The sequence below is a fragment of the Plutella xylostella genome, chromosome Z, assembly GCF_932276165.1.
Source record: "Plutella xylostella chromosome Z, ilPluXylo3.1, whole genome shotgun sequence".
Taxonomy (NCBI): Eukaryota; Metazoa; Arthropoda; class Insecta; order Lepidoptera; family Plutellidae; genus Plutella; species Plutella xylostella.
The window spans coordinates 2,263,888-2,282,426 of record NC_064012.1 but is presented as its reverse complement, the minus strand read 5'-3'; the positions used below and the strand labels follow the sequence as shown (position 1 = coordinate 2,282,426).

Here is an 18,539-nt window from a genome sequence, read left to right as displayed (position 1 = left end):
TCGGACCCCAAGCTAGGCAAAGCCTGTGTTATGGGTTCGGACAGCTGATATTATCTATACAAATAAAGAGATAGATACATACGAAAATATAAATATAAATAAATAATAATTTATAAAAAACTTACTGGACGGTTTAACAGTTCAATAGCTAAAGCGTCCAGTAAGTTTTTTATGAATAAGGGTGAATTCGTCCAAACATCACGTTACACGAGAATAACTATACCGGAATTAAAATTATACGCGAGTAAATATCTAGGATAAGTACATTTGCATTCTACCAAGTTATACCATGATTAAATTGAATGAACGAGGAACGAAACTGTAATGCAACTAAAATAAAAATAGCTGCGTTTCAAAGCATGCAATAGAAATGACATGCCAACTTAGTTTGAATGGATTATAAAAGTATGAAATTGTTTATGTTTTAATATTTTATTCGCTGTTGTTATTCTGAGACTTTGCCTTTTAACGTACTTTTGTTTATGTTTTGACAGATGTGTTTATATGTCATTATGACGGTTTTCTAATCAGCTGATGTGCTGCCGCCATTACAAAATTACTCTCGGATAAGCTCGTTACACGGTCAATTTTGGCGGTATAACATTTTATTCTTGGGATAAGCTAGTTATCTTGGTTTCAGGTTTGGTAGAATGCAAAATCTGCTTACTCGCGAGTAACTGGTACTTTACTCGTGAGTAAAAAGTTACTCGACGTTGGTCGAATCCGCCCTAAGGGGGGTTATTTTAAATATATTTGTACTGTCAAATGTATGACAGGCGACTTTATTAAATACGTTTAGTGTTTTGTAACTCTACAATGTATTAATATATCAAGGGATTTGAATTCGCATGTTATGATTTGTGTGAAGAGGTAGGTAGTTTTAGGGTCAATTCAGACGTACCACAACCACACCACAACCACGCGGTGTGGTCGGGCGTATATTTTGTATTGACAATGAATAATCCAATTCACACGTGCCACATTTTGCCGTTGTTATCAACCACCCGTGTAATACGACCACATCGCAACCACAACGCAACCACATCGCAACGGCAACGCCGCCACGCGGTGGCGGCACCGCGGCAACCTGTTTTTCTTAGTGTTGCCCAAATGCAAGAACAAGACGAGACTTAGCCAGTCTTGGTCTTGGTCTTGCGCCAATACACCTGGTCTTGGTCTTGGTCTTGTTCTTGCGCAAATACACCTGGTTTTGGTCTTGGTCTTGGTCTTGCGCTCCCAGTCTTGGTCTTGGTCTTGGTCTTGCAGCAAGAGTCTTGCAAGTCTTGCAATTACCTATTAGTCTATTACTATTTATTAAAGTTTACTTTTTGATTTTAATAGATATTTTTTATTCGCTATGTTTATGGTATTAGTCGTAATGTGCATAGGTCTAGTTTTTCATATTCTTTGATACAGTTTTTTGCGTCTCATAGAATTCCTAAGCGTACCTACCTATACACCGAACTGTTTCACCTAACTACTCAGTGAAATAGCGCTAAGTCCTAGCTGCAAGACGCAAGAGTCTTGCAGGCTATGTCTTGTTCTTGCTCAAGTCTTGCACGGTCAGGTCTTGGTCTTGGTCTTGCTAAAAATACGCGGTCTTGTTCTTGGTCTTGGTCTTGCAAAAACGCAAGAACAAGACCAAGACTGCAAGACCAAGACTGAATTTGGGCAACACTAGTTTTTCTCCGTATAAAACTGCACATGACGACGTGGTTACCACATCGCAATGACAGCGACAACGCAACCACATCGATATTTTGTCGCTGCCACAAAGCAACTGCAAAAAGCCGCTGTCACACAATTCACACGTAACCACAGCTTGACCACATTATGTCGCTGCGACGTGGTGTGGTTGTGGTACGTGTGAATTGACGCTTAATCGCTCAGCTATCACCTAAGGCCTGAAATTGACCTTTATCCTCTACTGAAATAGACGCCAGCAAATACGTTGTACTAAGGATGGGATTTTAAAATAAAATATTATTTCATTCATTCAACTGTATTTGTATAATTTTATTTTCATAATTATTATATTATAACGGCGATACGGCTCGCGACCTATCACGTGAGTACAATGCACAGCGAAAAGCGGGTGACTCGCGACTACCCCTTCGGGGATTACAGTCGTAAGCATATGCATGTATTTTCATAATTATTGTGTGTGCGCCAGCAATTTATTTTTTACATAATATGCACACACAGTTATGCTGTGAATTACCTAATTCTCGGGAATTTTCTTCCACATTCATAAAAAATTAAAAGTTGTCAAATTGATAAACTACTCACCAAAACCCAATCAACAATCCTCTTAATAAATTTTCAGGCGATTCTGTTTAGTCTTGTCTACTTTATAACATCTGAAAAAAATATTCACTTAGCTTAATCAATTATAAAGTGTTGTTTTTCGGACCCGACAAACTTTAAGGGTGGATTCTACGAGTAATTTCATTGAGAAAAACTCTCATGTCTGAGTAACTTAAGTTAGATTTTCTTCTTATATCTTAAGATTTAAACGCCTTACAGACATGAAATAAAATGGTTTTATCTCCAAAAGTCATCTCTATCCAATAAAAATATCCACAACTGCTTAAAAGTTACATAAAAAAGTTCAAATCAACTTTAAAATGGCCGCCATTTGTAGAATATTGAGATTTGACCCCACATATGGGGGTTTTTTCTCGATGACATTACTCGTAGAATCCACCATTAAAGTTTGTCGGGTCCGAAAAACAACACACTGTATAACATAATAATCATAGACTTAGGGCCTGTTTCACAATGTCTGGATAATGGCTACCTGTCGGATAAAATACATGCTGTCACACTTTGTCATTATTTTTTAGACAGTGACAGCATGTATTTTAAACGACAGGTAGCCATTATCCAGACATTGTGAAACAGGGCCTTAGTATATACTGGGTATATACTGGGTATATACTAAGTCTATGATAATAATAATACACGCATGAGTAATGAAAAAAATCCTCAGTGAAATAATAACACCAAGTTACTCTTAAAAGGAAAAGACTAACATTATGACGCCGTCTATGTCTATGCAATATTGAAGTAATTAAAGTACATTTAACAGCATATCAGAATATTATCAACTAAAAACTTAAATATTTTGATCTGATTCTAAATTGAATTCTAATATTAATTGGGGTTATTATTTAGTGTCGACATTTTGTAACTTTTTCATTGCTCGTGTATTTTTTTATAAATTTTCGGGTGTCTTGAGAGTATTTTCAAACATACAGATAATTTTCCATTATGTATTCAAATCTTCAAGTAAAATTAGTTGAGCCGTTCGGAAGCGTTCGGAGGGCGCTACCACAGGCAGATACACAAACACTGAAACTTATAACACCAAAATTCTAAATATGGAAACGTAAATGTAGTAACCACCAAATACCAAAAAAAAATTAGTGACAAAATCTTATGAAAATGAGAAACCACTCACCAAAAACAAGACCACAGACCTCTATAATTAAAACAGTGTTTCTTCCTGTTTTTGTTTGTCTATTTTATATTATCTGAAATAAACATTTACGTCTTTAAATAACTAATTTCATGGTCTTCCTAGTATGTCGGTGAGTAACACTAGAGTTAGACAAATTGGTGTTTGTCAACGTGGGTTACTGCCCAGGAGTACTGTAAAATTTGCTGGATTAACCAAATAAGTTGCAAATTTGTTGTGTTGCTGACACTGGACTTGTACAATGTACAGGCGATGCAATATGGAGAGAAAGTTACATTTACACTGAAGAAGCATTAAAATGCTGAAAAGAGACTAGACTAATGTACCTATACCTACATTACTTTTTCAAAACAACACATAAATAGACACGTCGCTGCTCGGGAATCGAACCCGCCACTCTAGTAATGTTAATTGCGAGCTCAATTTTACCTATTTAATTTAACATAATTTAAATAACATACAAATAAGTAGCTTTAATAATAACTTACCAAAGTACTCCAATCTGCACCTCACCTCACAAACCGCAGACACAGTTGAAAACTACTTTTTAAAACATGGCGATAAACAACAATTACTCAGCTTGTAAATACTATAAACGCTCAGCGATAAACAACAATTACTACGAAAATATGTGTAGAGGTAAAATAGTGTCTAGTGACTTCAGTAGACTTGCGCAATGGATCCCGGAAAGGACACGTCTTATCACCCCGGCGGTTGGGACTGAAGTGACGCGGACGTCAGCGTCCCGGGCAGTGCAGGGTGTAATGTATGTACTTGTTTTGATGCACAATCGATTGAGCCTGTTGCTTCCCGGGCGAGAGGCAGCCTAGGTCCAGCCTAGGTTTTTACTGCGGCTGCGTGCACCAGTACAGCGTGACTGCAATTTTGTGACCTGCGGTAGGTTTATTCACGGTGTTTTTCCCTCTTGGTAGATGTTATTTTTCTTTAAAGACCAAATTGGTCAAATAAATATGAGTTAAATAAATATTTCGTTATATTTAGTAGGTGTGTTTGTTTTTCCTAACAAGTCGGTTAACGCAGGATTTGTATCGTCGCTAATGGGCTTCCCGTGGGGTTTTGGGGACAGTTCCATTTAAGAATCGCCGCATAGCAGGCCTCACAAATACCGTGCCGAACTATATCATGTAAGTATATAGTTTTAATTACTAGGGGTAGGTATAACTAGACCTGTCACGCAGCATTTAAGTATAGTATAAAAAAGAAAAAAAGGCGTGGTATTACGTATTTATAATACAATCATATCAGAATATAATCCTAATCTGTAACTGTAACTGTGTCTGTCTGTTACTCAAATCTACTGAACGGATTTGATTGAAATTCGATATACATAATAATATGGTCTAGACTCTGAGAAAGAACATAGGCTACTTTTCATCCCGGAATTCCCACCGGGAAACTTTTTAAGGCGAAGTGATTTTTCTATACTTACTATTCAAAAAATGTATGCTGCAAAAATATTTAGCTAATGGAACCGTTATTACAAAAGTCCGGCTCGCTTGACTTAGGTTTTTTATTTATATCTTGTAAATGTCCTATACAATAATATTCACAGTGTATGTCACCAACACCAATACGCTTCTGTAAAACCAAAGTCGCGCCGAACGAACCAGGGTTGTCATGCAATCAGTACCCGTATCACGAAAATTCGAGCTAACGAATAGAATCGAATGCGAGTGCGACTATTGTCAACTTGACAGCACTTTCGAACACTTTTTACCTTTCGAATGAGTTTCGAAAAGAATGACCACAGAGTACATAATATTATTCTGACAATGACCTATGTCATGTCATGTCAAACTTTCGCAAATCTGTACACCGCCATTTTGTGGTTGACAGGTTGACGGCACTTTCGAATAGATCGCTCTACAGTACTTGTAAAGCTACGAGATTGTGTGACCCAAAAGCACCAAAAACGTCTCTATCTCGTATAAGCTAAGCTTGTAAAGCTTAGCTTTGAAGCGCTGCTGAGCGAACCACGACTTTATCTCGTTGTGTTAAACGTGCCGTTGCACGACAGCTTCCGTAAGTTCGTTTTTCGTCAGTATAGAGTAACCCCCCTGTGCTACTAAACTGCGTTTTTCGTAACGACGATCTCGATTTATTAAGCTTTCCGAATACATGTTTTGTTTGTTTTAAATATTATGTTTTTCCCTCAGAACAGTGGCTCCTCTTTTCGATGCAAAATTTTCAGATCAACCTGTACCGGACATAGAATACCGGAAACAATATATCATATATCAGAACCCTTAAATCGCCGAAATAATATACTTTGCTAAAGTATCTTCTCGATAAAATTAACTTTATTCATCAAATACTAGGTTTAGTAATGCATGACCTTAACAAAACTGAGTAGCCAAGTAGTTTGTCATACTACAGCTTGGTTTGTTCCTTATTATGACTGCATACAGTTTTAAATGAGATTTCATTTTGCATATTCTTGGGGTCCACCAACCGCCCTGGGCCAGCGTGGTGGACTAGGTCTAAACCCATTGGAAGGAGACTCGTGCCCCAGCAGTGGGGACGTGAACAGTTGTGATGATTCATGGGATATGCCAGGCAGTTCATAGGGTTTGGATTTCTACAGGAAATTTAAGTCGTGGGCTTCTGTACAATATTGTATGAATGATGTATTTTTTTATTGTTTTTCACTTGACTTGTTCGATAATGAAATATTACTGTATAGGTGGTTGTAACGCATTTTGAAAATAAACGTATTTTTTTATTACGCTCTGTAATGACTAAGAAATAAAGACTATTTTACAATGTTTTAAAATAGTACGAGATAAAGCTGTTCTTACTGATGACTTCGTTAAGAACAACGTACACTGAGAAGGCATAATTTGAAACGTTCCACTGAGAAGGCATAATTTAAAACGTTCCACTTACAAAATGTAGACACCAAATTAACCTTTTTTTTACTTTTAATTTAGAATTTGATGAACCGCATTTTTGTGCATTTAATTTAGAATTTGATGAACATACCTATTAACGTTTATTTGGTAATATTCTGTTTCTCTGTTAAATGTTTATGTTGTAAACATCGTCATTAAACTAGTCTTTTCCGTTTAGGAGAAAGTTGGTGCTATTGTCACTGATACTTTTTCATTGCCCGAATACAGCCCCAAATATTTGTCAAACCTTCTCTAAGCAAATAGTTTTTGTTGATTAATTATTTCAAAATGTGGCCAGACTGACTAACTAACGAAAAGCTAAGTATATGGTTTATAACCTACTTCTGCCAAAAAGATTTCAAAAAACATAAACTCTACAGTATTATAATAATCTAGTTTCCAGTTATTATTAGTGCTTATCACAAAAAAATAAACTATTGATCTAAAAGCTTGTTGGACACGATATTTGATATAGGCAGGATTAACTGGCATATTTTGGACTGCTAACACTAACACTTGTCGAAAGTTAAGCTCTAATGTCTGATATCTCAAAATTAAACCATTTTTTTTCTACTTTATTTATCATAACAAATCTTAGTTTTCTAATACATTTTACTACCACAATTTAACCACTAAGGTAATTAATGCTACACGGTGTTTCTAATGTTTAAAAAAGCTCCAGTGAGCGTCGATCCTAAAAGCTTTCGGCAGAGTGAAATGTGCGCGCGCGCATTGCCGCCCTGTCGTCTCCGCCGCCCGCCCAGTCGTCTCCGTCGCCCGCCCAGCGCGCACGCGTCTCTCAGGTCAGTTCTACACTTTATTTATAATCACACACATTCTTGCCACTTGCAACCGTATCGTTTTAGTGAAACCAAGCCGAAGTTGACGGGTAAGTTTGCTCTCAGAATACCGTTCTAAAGCTAAGGATGTTTAAGCTAAAGACATAGATTTTATGTAGACATTAGCTTAAAGTTCCTTTCCGCAACTCGGCATAAGCTGCATAGTTTACGAACTTTGACTGGGTTGAAGGAAATGAAGTGAAATTCTCGTCAATTTACTAGTAATTTGATTCGTCGTCGTGGTACCTAGTTTTTTGGGGCTGCTTTTTGGTGTTATTTAATTTGAAGTTATATTATAACATATATACTTACTACTTACCTTTTGTTAACTTGTTACTGAAAAAATATTTTTGTAAAGTTTTTTTCTTGATTTCACACTTAAACATGAGCAACATTTTTCAAGAACCTCTAAAACACAAAAAATATTTTTTTGGTAAATTCGCATGTTTGGTAAATACAGAAATACTTCAACTTTATTTACAGTAGATAGGTACTTTCTTATTAGTACTGATCAGTACTTTTACTTTTAGTGACATGTTTAAATATGTTCATGTTTAAATATGATTGTTTAGTTATTGTATTTGTGTAACTGTAAGGTTCGGTAAGTGAATTACAGGGTGTAAATAGGTTAGTTAAGTTTATTTTTGAGTCGCTTCCGTGTCATTCTACTTCGATTTCTATTGTCTGTGCGATAAGGTCCTAACTTGATTGGTGTTGATAAATTTTCCCGTATGAATTTGACTGTTTATATTTGGTTAACTTTAAATAAGTATATAATATTTTATTTCATATTTATAGAAATCTGTTCTGTTAATTTTTACGACAGGACAAAATACACCAAATAATATAAAATTTAACTTTTTTACCTTGATAATTACGTTTTGGAAATTCGTAGGTACGAGTATATCGCAGTACTTATAATAAAAGTTGATTCATATTATATCACTCTTCAATATTTTTCAAACTCTTACAGAGTGTTGGGAAAGTTATTAAATTATAAGTCAGGAGATGTAAACTAAACATGTCCTCATACTAAACAACTGACAAAATAATTATACAGGTGAAACAAAGGTGGTAGTTATTAATATTTAGTAAAAAAGTTTTTTTTTTAGCGGACCCTATTTATAAACATTGCGTATGCGGTTTGAGGTCAAAATGGAAAATAAGGGCCTTACCACGAAAACTTAAGTTAGTATTTAACGGGTTAAACAGTGTTTAAAGTTTTTTGTGGTAGTACAGTGACAGTTTGCGATTTATTTGCGAAAATTGCGGAGGAGAATAGACTCGTTGTGTTCATAGATTCATAGATATCAGCAATTTTCATAAATAAACACCCAAATCTATACGTATAGATACAATTGTAATAAAAATTTAACAAACCTTTGTTTCTTCCTCCGTGTTTTTAACTAAGTAAATATTTACATAAGCTCTATAATTAAGACTAGATGGCAACATCTCGGATGTAGGTGAAGGTTAAAACAGTGTTTTGTTTCTAACTGCCCTGTTAAAAATTCCCCAATGGCTTAAAAGTTAAGCACTAGTCACGAACAAGTTCGATTCTCAAGCTTACCTAGTTGTCACTAGGTACAATGGATAATAATAATAATCCAAAAACACAAGATTATCAAAACAATAAGTTCCACTCACAAAATTCGGACACCAAACGACCCCAATTTTGCCAAAGATTTAACAAAATATTATCGTTTAAGTTGGTAATATCCTGATGCTCTGTTAAATGTTGTTCACTGTTGCAGAAGGCGTTATTAAGCTAGCCTTTTCCGTTTAGGAGTAATTTGGTGCTTTTCTCAGTGGAACCTTTTCATTACACGTGAGTGTACTTCTTCTTTATGATTTAACGTACCATTTTTTTTGTTTGATAAGTACATAATAAGTTTGTCATGTTTTGGCATACTTTGTCTGACATGTAAAATAACTAAAAAGTTAGCTACATTCATAAAAATAACTTATTTTATTACATTGAGTTATACATATTACATTCAAACATACTTTTACTTTTGTTATGTACGAGCACTAAGCGAATGTTGTGCTATTTGAGATCCAATTGAAAAACAATTATAAATTAGGTTAAAATATTAAATCTTTTTAAAAACTAGTAAGTATTTATATCCGTATAAATTATATTCCTTTGCTTTCACTTTTATTCACACCTTATTTATTTTATACATCAATCAAAAGCGGCTTTCTATGTCTGGAAACAACTTCAACACTTAGGCATAAAGATTTTAATCTAGTGTCTAAAACAGTTGGTTAATACCAGAAACTAGTCCTGGCATGTGAACCAAAAATAGAATATTTATAGTCTGACGGATCTAAATTATTTGTTTACCTAGCGGTTAAGGCATGCGCTTTGCGAATTCAGTATCTAGATTCTAGGTTGTCTAAAGTCTGGACTGGTCCTGGACCTAATTTTTTACATTAAAACTTAAATTCACGATTTACCTACGAACGAGATTGTGTCGCACATACAAAGCAAAGTTACTGTGTTGTGAATTTTGTTTTGGTCAAAGCGTCACAAATTTTCTAACCGAACTGATTCAAAATAAGATTTCAGCGGTAGAAAAAAAAAAAAAAAAAAAACACGCACTCACGCCTTGTACTAATGTACTCCCTTGCGGGGTAGGCAGAGGTGCATTGCTGCACCCACTTTTCGCCAGAGTGTATGTTAGTCCCAATGTAATAGGGGGCGGGCCTATTGCCATTTTACGGGCACATCCAAGACCCGAGAACAAATATCTGTGTTTAAACAAATATCTGCCCCAGCCGGGAATCGAACCCGGGACTATCGGCTCAGTAGTCAGGGTCACTAACCACTACGCCATTCGGTCGTCACCAGTGGTAGAAGTGGGTGTTATTTGTCGACACGTTTCTTTTGCATTGACACGCCGTCTTGTTATCGTTAATCCTAGCATTAAAAAGATAAAATAATTATTTATGTTTTAAAATTATTAATTACGACCGAATGGCGTAGTGGTTAGTGCCCTGACTACTGAGCCGATGGTCCCGGGTTCGATTCCCGGCTGGGGCAGATATTTGTTTAAACACAGATACTTGTTCTCAGGTCTTGGATGTGCCCGTAAAATGGCAATAGGCCCGCCCCCTATTACATTGGGACTAACATAACACTCTGGCGAAAAGTGGGTGCAGCAATGCACCTCTGCCTACCCCGCAAGGGAGTACATTAGTACAAGGCGTGAGTGCGTGTTTTTTTTTTTTTTTTTAATTAAAACCTTTGAGCTTTTTGTGAATCTTGTTCCTACTTTTATTGTAATTAAAGTTTATCTAGCGTCTCGCCTTCCTTTATTTTGTTTTCATTTCTACTAGGTACATAGACTCTACGCAGCGATATTTTAATACTGACGACCGAATGGCGTAGTGGTTAGTGACCCTGACTACTGAGCCGAAGGTCCCGGGTTCGATTCCCGGCTGGGGCAGATATTTGTTTAAAAACAGATGTTTGTACTCGGGTCTTGGGTGTTGATATTTATATTTAGTATCTATCTATCTATGTATTTGTGTAGATATATCAGCTGTCCGACACCCATAACACAGGTTCTGCCTAGCTTGGGGTCGGATGGCCGTGTGTGAGATGTCCCAACATATTTATTTATTTAATACGAACTAGATGGAGTGTCAGTGCAAAAGAAACATCTCGACAAATAACAGCCCTCTTCTACATCTTAGTTTCTATTTGGAATTAGGTACTTTGGTTAGAACATTTTGTGATTTTATTCATTGGTACATTGGTTGTTATTATTTTGAACTAACGGTTGACAGTAAACAAAATGACGTCAGTTTCTTTTGGTTTCTTTGCTTTATTTTTGCTTACACCATCGTACGTGTTCGTACTTTTACCCCCTTATTCATAAAAAAGTTACTGGACGCTTTAGCTATTGAACTGTTTTGTCCCTCTCTGACAGAGAACAATTTGTTCTTTGACAGAGAGTGATAAAACAGTTCAATAGCTAAAGCGTCCAGTAAGTTTTATATGAATAAGGGGGTTAATCTATTGATCTACGAGTATGTAGGTAGGTACAAAGCAATAATAAATGAAATACTTGCAATATAACTTTCGTTTATTTAAATTTGGCTAACTAATGAGTAACTGCTACTAGTTTAATGTTTTAGCACTTCAAGAGTGCTTCTGGAGCCAAGAGAATGAGTCAACCGCCGTCGTCGTAATACAAATAAATGTACATAATATTATGTACCTATATAATATACTCGTAGGTCGTAGGTACTTACGTACATACATGCGGCGAACAGATTTATAAAGACATTGTGATTGGTTAGCTTTAGCTAATGCCTGCAAGATAAGCTTTATTAAAAAAAAGCGATAAAAAAAATGTTTTTTTTTTTCTGTCCTGTCTCCGTCATGTTTGAATGACATTATATTGGTGATATTGAAACGGAAATATGGTTAAATATACATCGGATACTTAAGATTATCGCTGTAACCCCGTATTCTTTTCAGGACTAGCAATAAAATTTTGTCAATGGTAGGTCAGATTGTCACACATAATATGTTAGTTTTACTACACAAATGCAACTCGTAAAAGGTCTCCGTCGAAAGAAATAAACAAGGATACGGGGATAAAAATAATTTGTCAGGATATCCTATTGCAGCGATGCGCCGGCGTCTATTTCGGGACACGATGCGGATGGCTTGCGACGTCATGTCAATCGAGATATGTCGTGCACGAAACTCGGTTTACTGAAGTTTTATTAAAATCATCCCCGACGGAAAAAGATGGGTGTTATGAGTGAAACGTGTTTGTTTTGCTGTGTATCTGTCTGTGGTAGCTTAGTTCCCAAATGGCTGAACCAAGTTTAGTTCTGTTTTATTTACCTAAAGGGATTTAAAAAAACCAACGGTTATATTATGTTATGGGTTGGAATGCGAAAGCGACTATATACCCTTGAAGAGTGATTTTGTTATCGGTGTTAAAATTAAAATTACTCTAAAGTCTAATTAAATGAATTTCATAAATGGTTTCATAAATTAAGAACATAAAGAAAAGAAAAAATCGATGTATATATTTTTACAATATTACGACAAATAGTGAGACGTATACTTATTAAAATTATATTTTAGATGTCGGGTAGGTCAAAAACCTTAAAATAGAATAAAGATAAAGATACATATAGGCAATACATAATTATATGTACTTAAAACACAGTAATTAGGAATGACGTGCGGTTGTTGCCAAAAATTAGCTAAATGGCAAAAGTCGTCTCCAGCTTATGTGAACTTTATTTGTGTCAAAAAACAGGAAACCTAATTCGCTGAAAAAGTAACAGCCATTTTACTTTTTCCTATAGAAATTAAGAGCTATTTTAATGCTTACTTTTGTTACCAACTTTTCATGGAGTGGAGAAATATTTTTCCAGCAATTACAAGACCTACGTCTTTAGAAAAAGTTTTTAGGAATGAAATGTTAAATGTAGCTACGACGGTCTCTATAAGTCTATGCACCCACCCATGACTGTTTCACGTCTTGTATAGTTCGGGTTTGAAACCTTAACTTACTTATTTCGTTCAAAAAAATGCAAAACCTGTACTAAATGTTACAGCTATAGGACCAGTTAGAGATACAGATATTAAACCTATCACAAACAAAGCGAAGGAGTGAAACTTTTAACTCTCACTACTATGATACTTTTACTTGATGAAACGAAACCTTCGTTTCGTCGAGAATTTCCGGGATAAAAAGTAGCCTATGTTATTTCTAAGGGTCTAGACCAGCTATACTCAAACTGCGGCCCGCATACATATGGTATAGACTCTAGACCATATGTATACCAAATTTCATTCAAAAAAAAATTCGTTCAGTAGTTTTGGCCTGAAAGAGTAACAGACAGACCGGCACAGTTACTTTCGCATTTATAAATATTAGTTAGGATTAGGATAATTATTGAAGATGGGCTGAATGAAATAGTACCTACTCAATGATTGCGCTTGCTTAGCAATTATTTGGCTACTCAACTACTTACATATTAACATGATTAAATATTGTTATTACTGACAATAAAACTGTAAAAATACCTAGATTTCAAAACAGGATAAAATTTTCGACACTTCTGCTTCTATCAATCAATCTAGCTTCTGATACTTCGATGGGAATTATTCCAGTTGTACGGTTCCATGATAATCATACCACTGTGTTTGTGACTTGAGAATGTACCTTCAGATAGGATATACTTGTAAACACCTGAGCACCGGGAAGCGCTACTCTGGCCCCGATCCGGCAGTGCTAACAACCGCAAGAGTGGGACAATTTATTTCGGGCCTTGTGTACTATTGACAGAAATAAGTCTCAGGTTTCGATACAATGTACATAATACATAAGTACTTATACACTTATGAGCTATGAAAAGGTTCTAGTGACATTAGCCCCATATTGCTCCTAAACGGAAAAGGCTAGCGTAATGACGGCGTCTGCAATATTGAAGTACATTTAACCGCGCATTTGAAAAACTTAAATGTTGTATTTGCTTGTGAGTGTATCATAGAGCTTATACACAGCATCTTGAAAGGTACTTTTCATTATAATATACACATTTTACAGTTGTACACAGAGTATTAATTCAAGTTTTGTTCTAAGACTGCTATTTTCATAACTAATCTACTTATCCAGTGTGGATCAGCCCACGTTTCTGAACCATAATTTCATTCAATCTACATGTGGAAATCCTTACTCATCAGAAGTCACTAGTACGGTCGGGTGCAAAGAAACCTGACCCCCCTCTCATACTAACAATGCTTCTGAGGGGGGTCAGGTTTATCTGCCCCTCACTGTACTCAGTTTACCATCTGTTGCATCGCCCTATATTTCAGATATTTAGAAAATACACAATGTATTTGCTGAATTCACGTATATTTTTTTATTATAAAGTCAGGACCACGACAGAAATTTCATGACAAATATTATGAATCATCGATCTGAAATCATGAATAAAAAAATGTTTTGCAAAACTGTCTAATAAAATCAATTGAATAGTTTACGAAAAGTGTAAAGAATGAGCAAATGAATTTATGGAAAGTAGCCAATTTGATTTATGCCAAAAATATTGCCAGACGTAAAAATAGATCTTAGACAATAAGCGATCGCGGTGTGGCAATTTCGTAATATAATCGTTTTTTACGTTAAAAACCTTTTCTTTATATCTGACTTAGCTCAGACTAATTCAACACCTTAATATTTGTATTAGTGTCACCAAAACATATATAACTATAACTAGTTATGATGTGCTGTAATAAGGTAAAAAAACATATAAAACACAAACTACCAAAATCTACCCAATCACTTCAACCATTCAGGTATATTAACCTCCATTAAAAATATCAGTTGCGGATATAATTTCCGAAACCGCGGCTGTATATTTTTATCTTCACAGTTGGCAACACCGCTGAATTCAGAAGTGGTATCAGCGATTGTTGACCCCGAGTCCTACTGGCCTAGTTCTGACTTCTGAACGTACGTCTAGGGGTTAGGTTGGTACGAGTACAAAGCTTTTAAGAGGTTAGTAAGCTCTATATGGGGCGCCTTACATTAAACCTATCCAGTTGGCATGGATCGTAAGCAGACTCCAGACACAATAAATAGTGGATGTCCGAATGGTGCAGTGGTTGACTGATATGCTGAAGATCCCGGGGTCGATTCCCGGCCGTTGCAGAGATACCTAAATAATTGTGATCGGGTCTTGGGTGTAAATAATATGTCTCTATCTTTGTTACTCTAAGGTCTCTCTAATATATCTGTAAAAATACATCAGCCGTCATAGGAAGGCTTTAACCCCAAACTAAACTGGGTTATTATAGACCCATCATTATTACAGGGTCTGCCTAGTTTGGGGTCGGATGGCCGTGTGTGAGATGTGGGGGCATAATATAATATATTATCATTCATAATTATATTATCTATATTATATATCCATAGGGTAAAACTCAGACTGGCAACATTAACGTAATTTGAAAAGGTATAAATCTTCCAATTTATTGCCACAACATCGCTACCTTGCTAATATTTCTAAAGAAACCGTTCAAACATAATCATTAAGAACAAAAGCCATATGCACATAACAGGTCTTCTTCTTCCCGTGTATATGATTAAGTACCAACATCAAAGATGACCTGATAAAAATTTGTCTCCAGTTAATTCAGTTCATTCAGTCTTAAAACCGTATTGATGCAAGGTTTTAAGATTTTAAAATTAAAATAGTGTTGTTCGTATTTTAAATTCCTCGTTGTTTGTTTGAGTATCAATACTAATTAGTCTATTTATTTATTTATTTATTTTCTATGGATAAACAACAGTAATAGACTATAAGTAACTTAAATTTAACATAACAACTATTTTAAGCCTATCACCTTAAAAGTTTATCACTAAAACATTTATTTATATTAAAAAGACGTGATACTTAATCTAGAGCTAAAAACAAAATGCTATACCAGTCAAAATCAAACCTAGTAACTACTAAAATAAAAGTTATCTCGCCAAACTATGAGCCATATTATTAATAAGCCTCTTGAATGCTACATTCTTTTTGTTGTAAATGTCTGCTGACAGAAAGTTTTGGTTGTGGGAGTTACAAATTCGGTAGGTAGGCGCGCGGCGACCAGCATTTGTGCGTGTTTTTGGAAGGTAGAATAATTTGCAGATGTTGCGTGGTGTTGCCGAGCGAGGTACCAGATACCTTATGTCGCTTACTAGTTCTGAGCAGTTGTAATGATTGTTGCAGATGTTGTAGAGCAGAAGTTCGTCATTGACGGAGCGTCTTGCTGATAATTTTGGTATATTATAATGCTTCAGAAGATTTTCATACGACATCTTGGAACGAGTGAGTCTGTAGTGTTGATCTTAACGCCTTTTTTTGGATCATTTCTATCTTCTCACTGTATATTTTATAAAGAGGATTCCAAATCACCGAAGCATATTCTAATTGCGAACGAACCAGAGTTTTGTAGAGAACTAACAAAGTATTAGCTTGCCTAAATGACTTGCTAATACGAAGTATGAAACCAAGCATTTGATACGCTTTTTTACAGATATTTGTGATATGTTGATCAAATATTAATTTATCATCAAGCTGTACTCCTAAATCACGAATAGAGGCTACTCTCTCTAGATTTTGCCCCCCTATATTGTACGCATGTTCTAATTTATTCCGTTTTCTTGTGAAAGATATTTGTTGACATTTATTGGGAGATAAATGGAGTAGTCTACAACAAAAGATAATAGGTATCTACGTACTTAGGTGGAATTTCACCAAACGCTAAACGTATTTAGTAGCCTGTCAAACGTCTGTCAGTTAGTACAAAATGTATTTAAAATTTGATTTAAATACAATTTTAAATACGTTTAGCGTTTGGTAAAAGTGGCCTTTAGTATCAGCTTCAGATCCCCTATCGTGAAGTCAAAACGAAATTACATTTACGAAGTAATTAGTGGCAAATTCAATAAAATTTTGTCTGAAAATCGTTTGTAAAAGCAGGTTCAATCTATCTACTTACAGTTTTGTTTTTCTGAATGTTTCTTGATTTTTTTCACGAATATCTTTTTGTGTCCGAAAGGGACAACCACAACTTAATTCCTTTGATAAAATTTATCTCACAATTGAAACATATGGCCTGAAAATATGGCTGATTGAAGCTCGCTTCAGCCATCACGATGTCAGAATCAACTATTGACTCCGTAATTTAGGCCACTCCGGAAGTTATACCGTAAATATGATTTATAAATTTATGTTGCAATGTAATAGACATTTATTTTAAGCTACCAACTGTAAAAGTTGAACTTTCTAGCGACTTTACTATAGAGGAGCTTTTAGATATCAACTGAAACAAAAATATCATACAGCATACATAATTGTTATTATTATAACATATTAAAATAATGTACTTTTATATTTTTTGTGTAGAGTTATTAATAGAAAGCTAATGAATATGATATACACTCACGGGAAATCGGGAACCTTTTCATTGTCCGTGAGTGTATTATTGACTGGTTATAAGTTAGTAGAGTTGTGTGTGTTTGTTGAGATTTGTTACGTGGAAATCGAACTCGGAACCCCTTGGAATGAAAGCCGAGTGTCCAACCGTTGCATCATCATCATCATCAAGCTTTTACTGATGTTATTATTAGTCCGTAGAGAATATCGTGTGGGCTGATAAATTAATAGCATTCGTTTGAATGCTTTGAGTTTCGGGAATTAATTAGGTGACCGTTTGCAGTGTGTTGAATCATATTATTATATTATTACCAACAAAATATTGTATTAAAACTTTGTACAGACCGGCCCAACGAACGCCCAACGAACGCCCAACGATGGATATTTATAGAATAGAATAGAATAGAATATATCTTTATTGAACACCACAAATTAAAACATACAAAGAGAACTTATAAACTAGGAACAATGAACAATAGGCGGCCTTATCGCTAAGAGCGATCTCTTACAGGCAACCTTAAACTTAAAGAAAATAAAAGTAAAGAAAATTTGAGGGCGGCGTACCTACTACCTACATAACTATACTTATATTATACCTAAATAAACCATACATACTATAGCTACATAAATACTAACATAAGTAACATGTTCTAATTAATATACCTACATACTATTATTTATATATTCATATTATTATTTTTCATACACTAGCTGTTCCCGCGCGCTTCGCTTCGCCTTAAAAAGATTTCCCGTGGGAATTCCGGGATAAAAAGTAGCCTATGTTCTTTCCCAGGGTCTAGACGGTATGTATACCAAATTTCATTCAAATCCGTTCAGTAGTTTTGGCGTGAAAAAGTAACAGACAGACAGACAGACAGACAGTCACAGTTACTTTCGCATTTATAATATTAAAAAAAGTTAGGATAATACAGGGCAGATTGCAGCAACGAAGGTCAACGATACCCGTTCTTTGGCGTTCGTTTGGCTGGTCTTTACGCTGCTTTATACAAACCCTAGTTTATTAGTGTAACATATCCTAGAAAAACTAATTCGTAGGAATCACATTATAAGCATACAATGCCTGTACCAGGTGACTCCGCTCTTCTACAGGTAGCATTGGAATATTAGGTACCTAAGTATCAAATGGTAATTGTAAACTTCTTTCAGATTTCAGTGAATGCGGTGGGCCAGTCACTACACTACATGGATTTAAGCTGAAAACTACACACGATGTCTTTTCGAAATTATGTAAGTACTGTCATCATCTGTTACATTTATAAATGATTTGTACAGTCATACGTCGTAAGTATGAAGTGTCTCATTCAATTAACTTGTTCT

The 18,539-nt window shown here is 35.4% G+C and overlaps 1 protein-coding gene across 2 annotated transcripts in view; it reads left to right on the top strand.

Annotated features, from left to right (window-relative positions):
• Nucleotides 1–7,153: 7,153 nt before the first annotated feature.
• The window catches only part of LOC105382700 (FH1/FH2 domain-containing protein 3), a 76,329-nt gene continuing 64,943 nt past the window's right edge, over nt 7,154–18,539 (top strand). Inside the window, exons 1-2 of one of the 2 annotated variants that reach the window (XM_048632366.1) lie at nt 7,154–7,196; nt 18,369–18,449. In XM_048632366.1, the coding sequence (XP_048488323.1) occupies nt 18,432–18,449 (18 nt within the window). In that variant the 5' untranslated portion in view covers nt 7,154–7,196; nt 18,369–18,431. The remainder of the gene's footprint in view (nt 7,197–18,368; nt 18,450–18,539) is intronic. The other variant, XM_048632367.1, reaches the window with a different exon arrangement.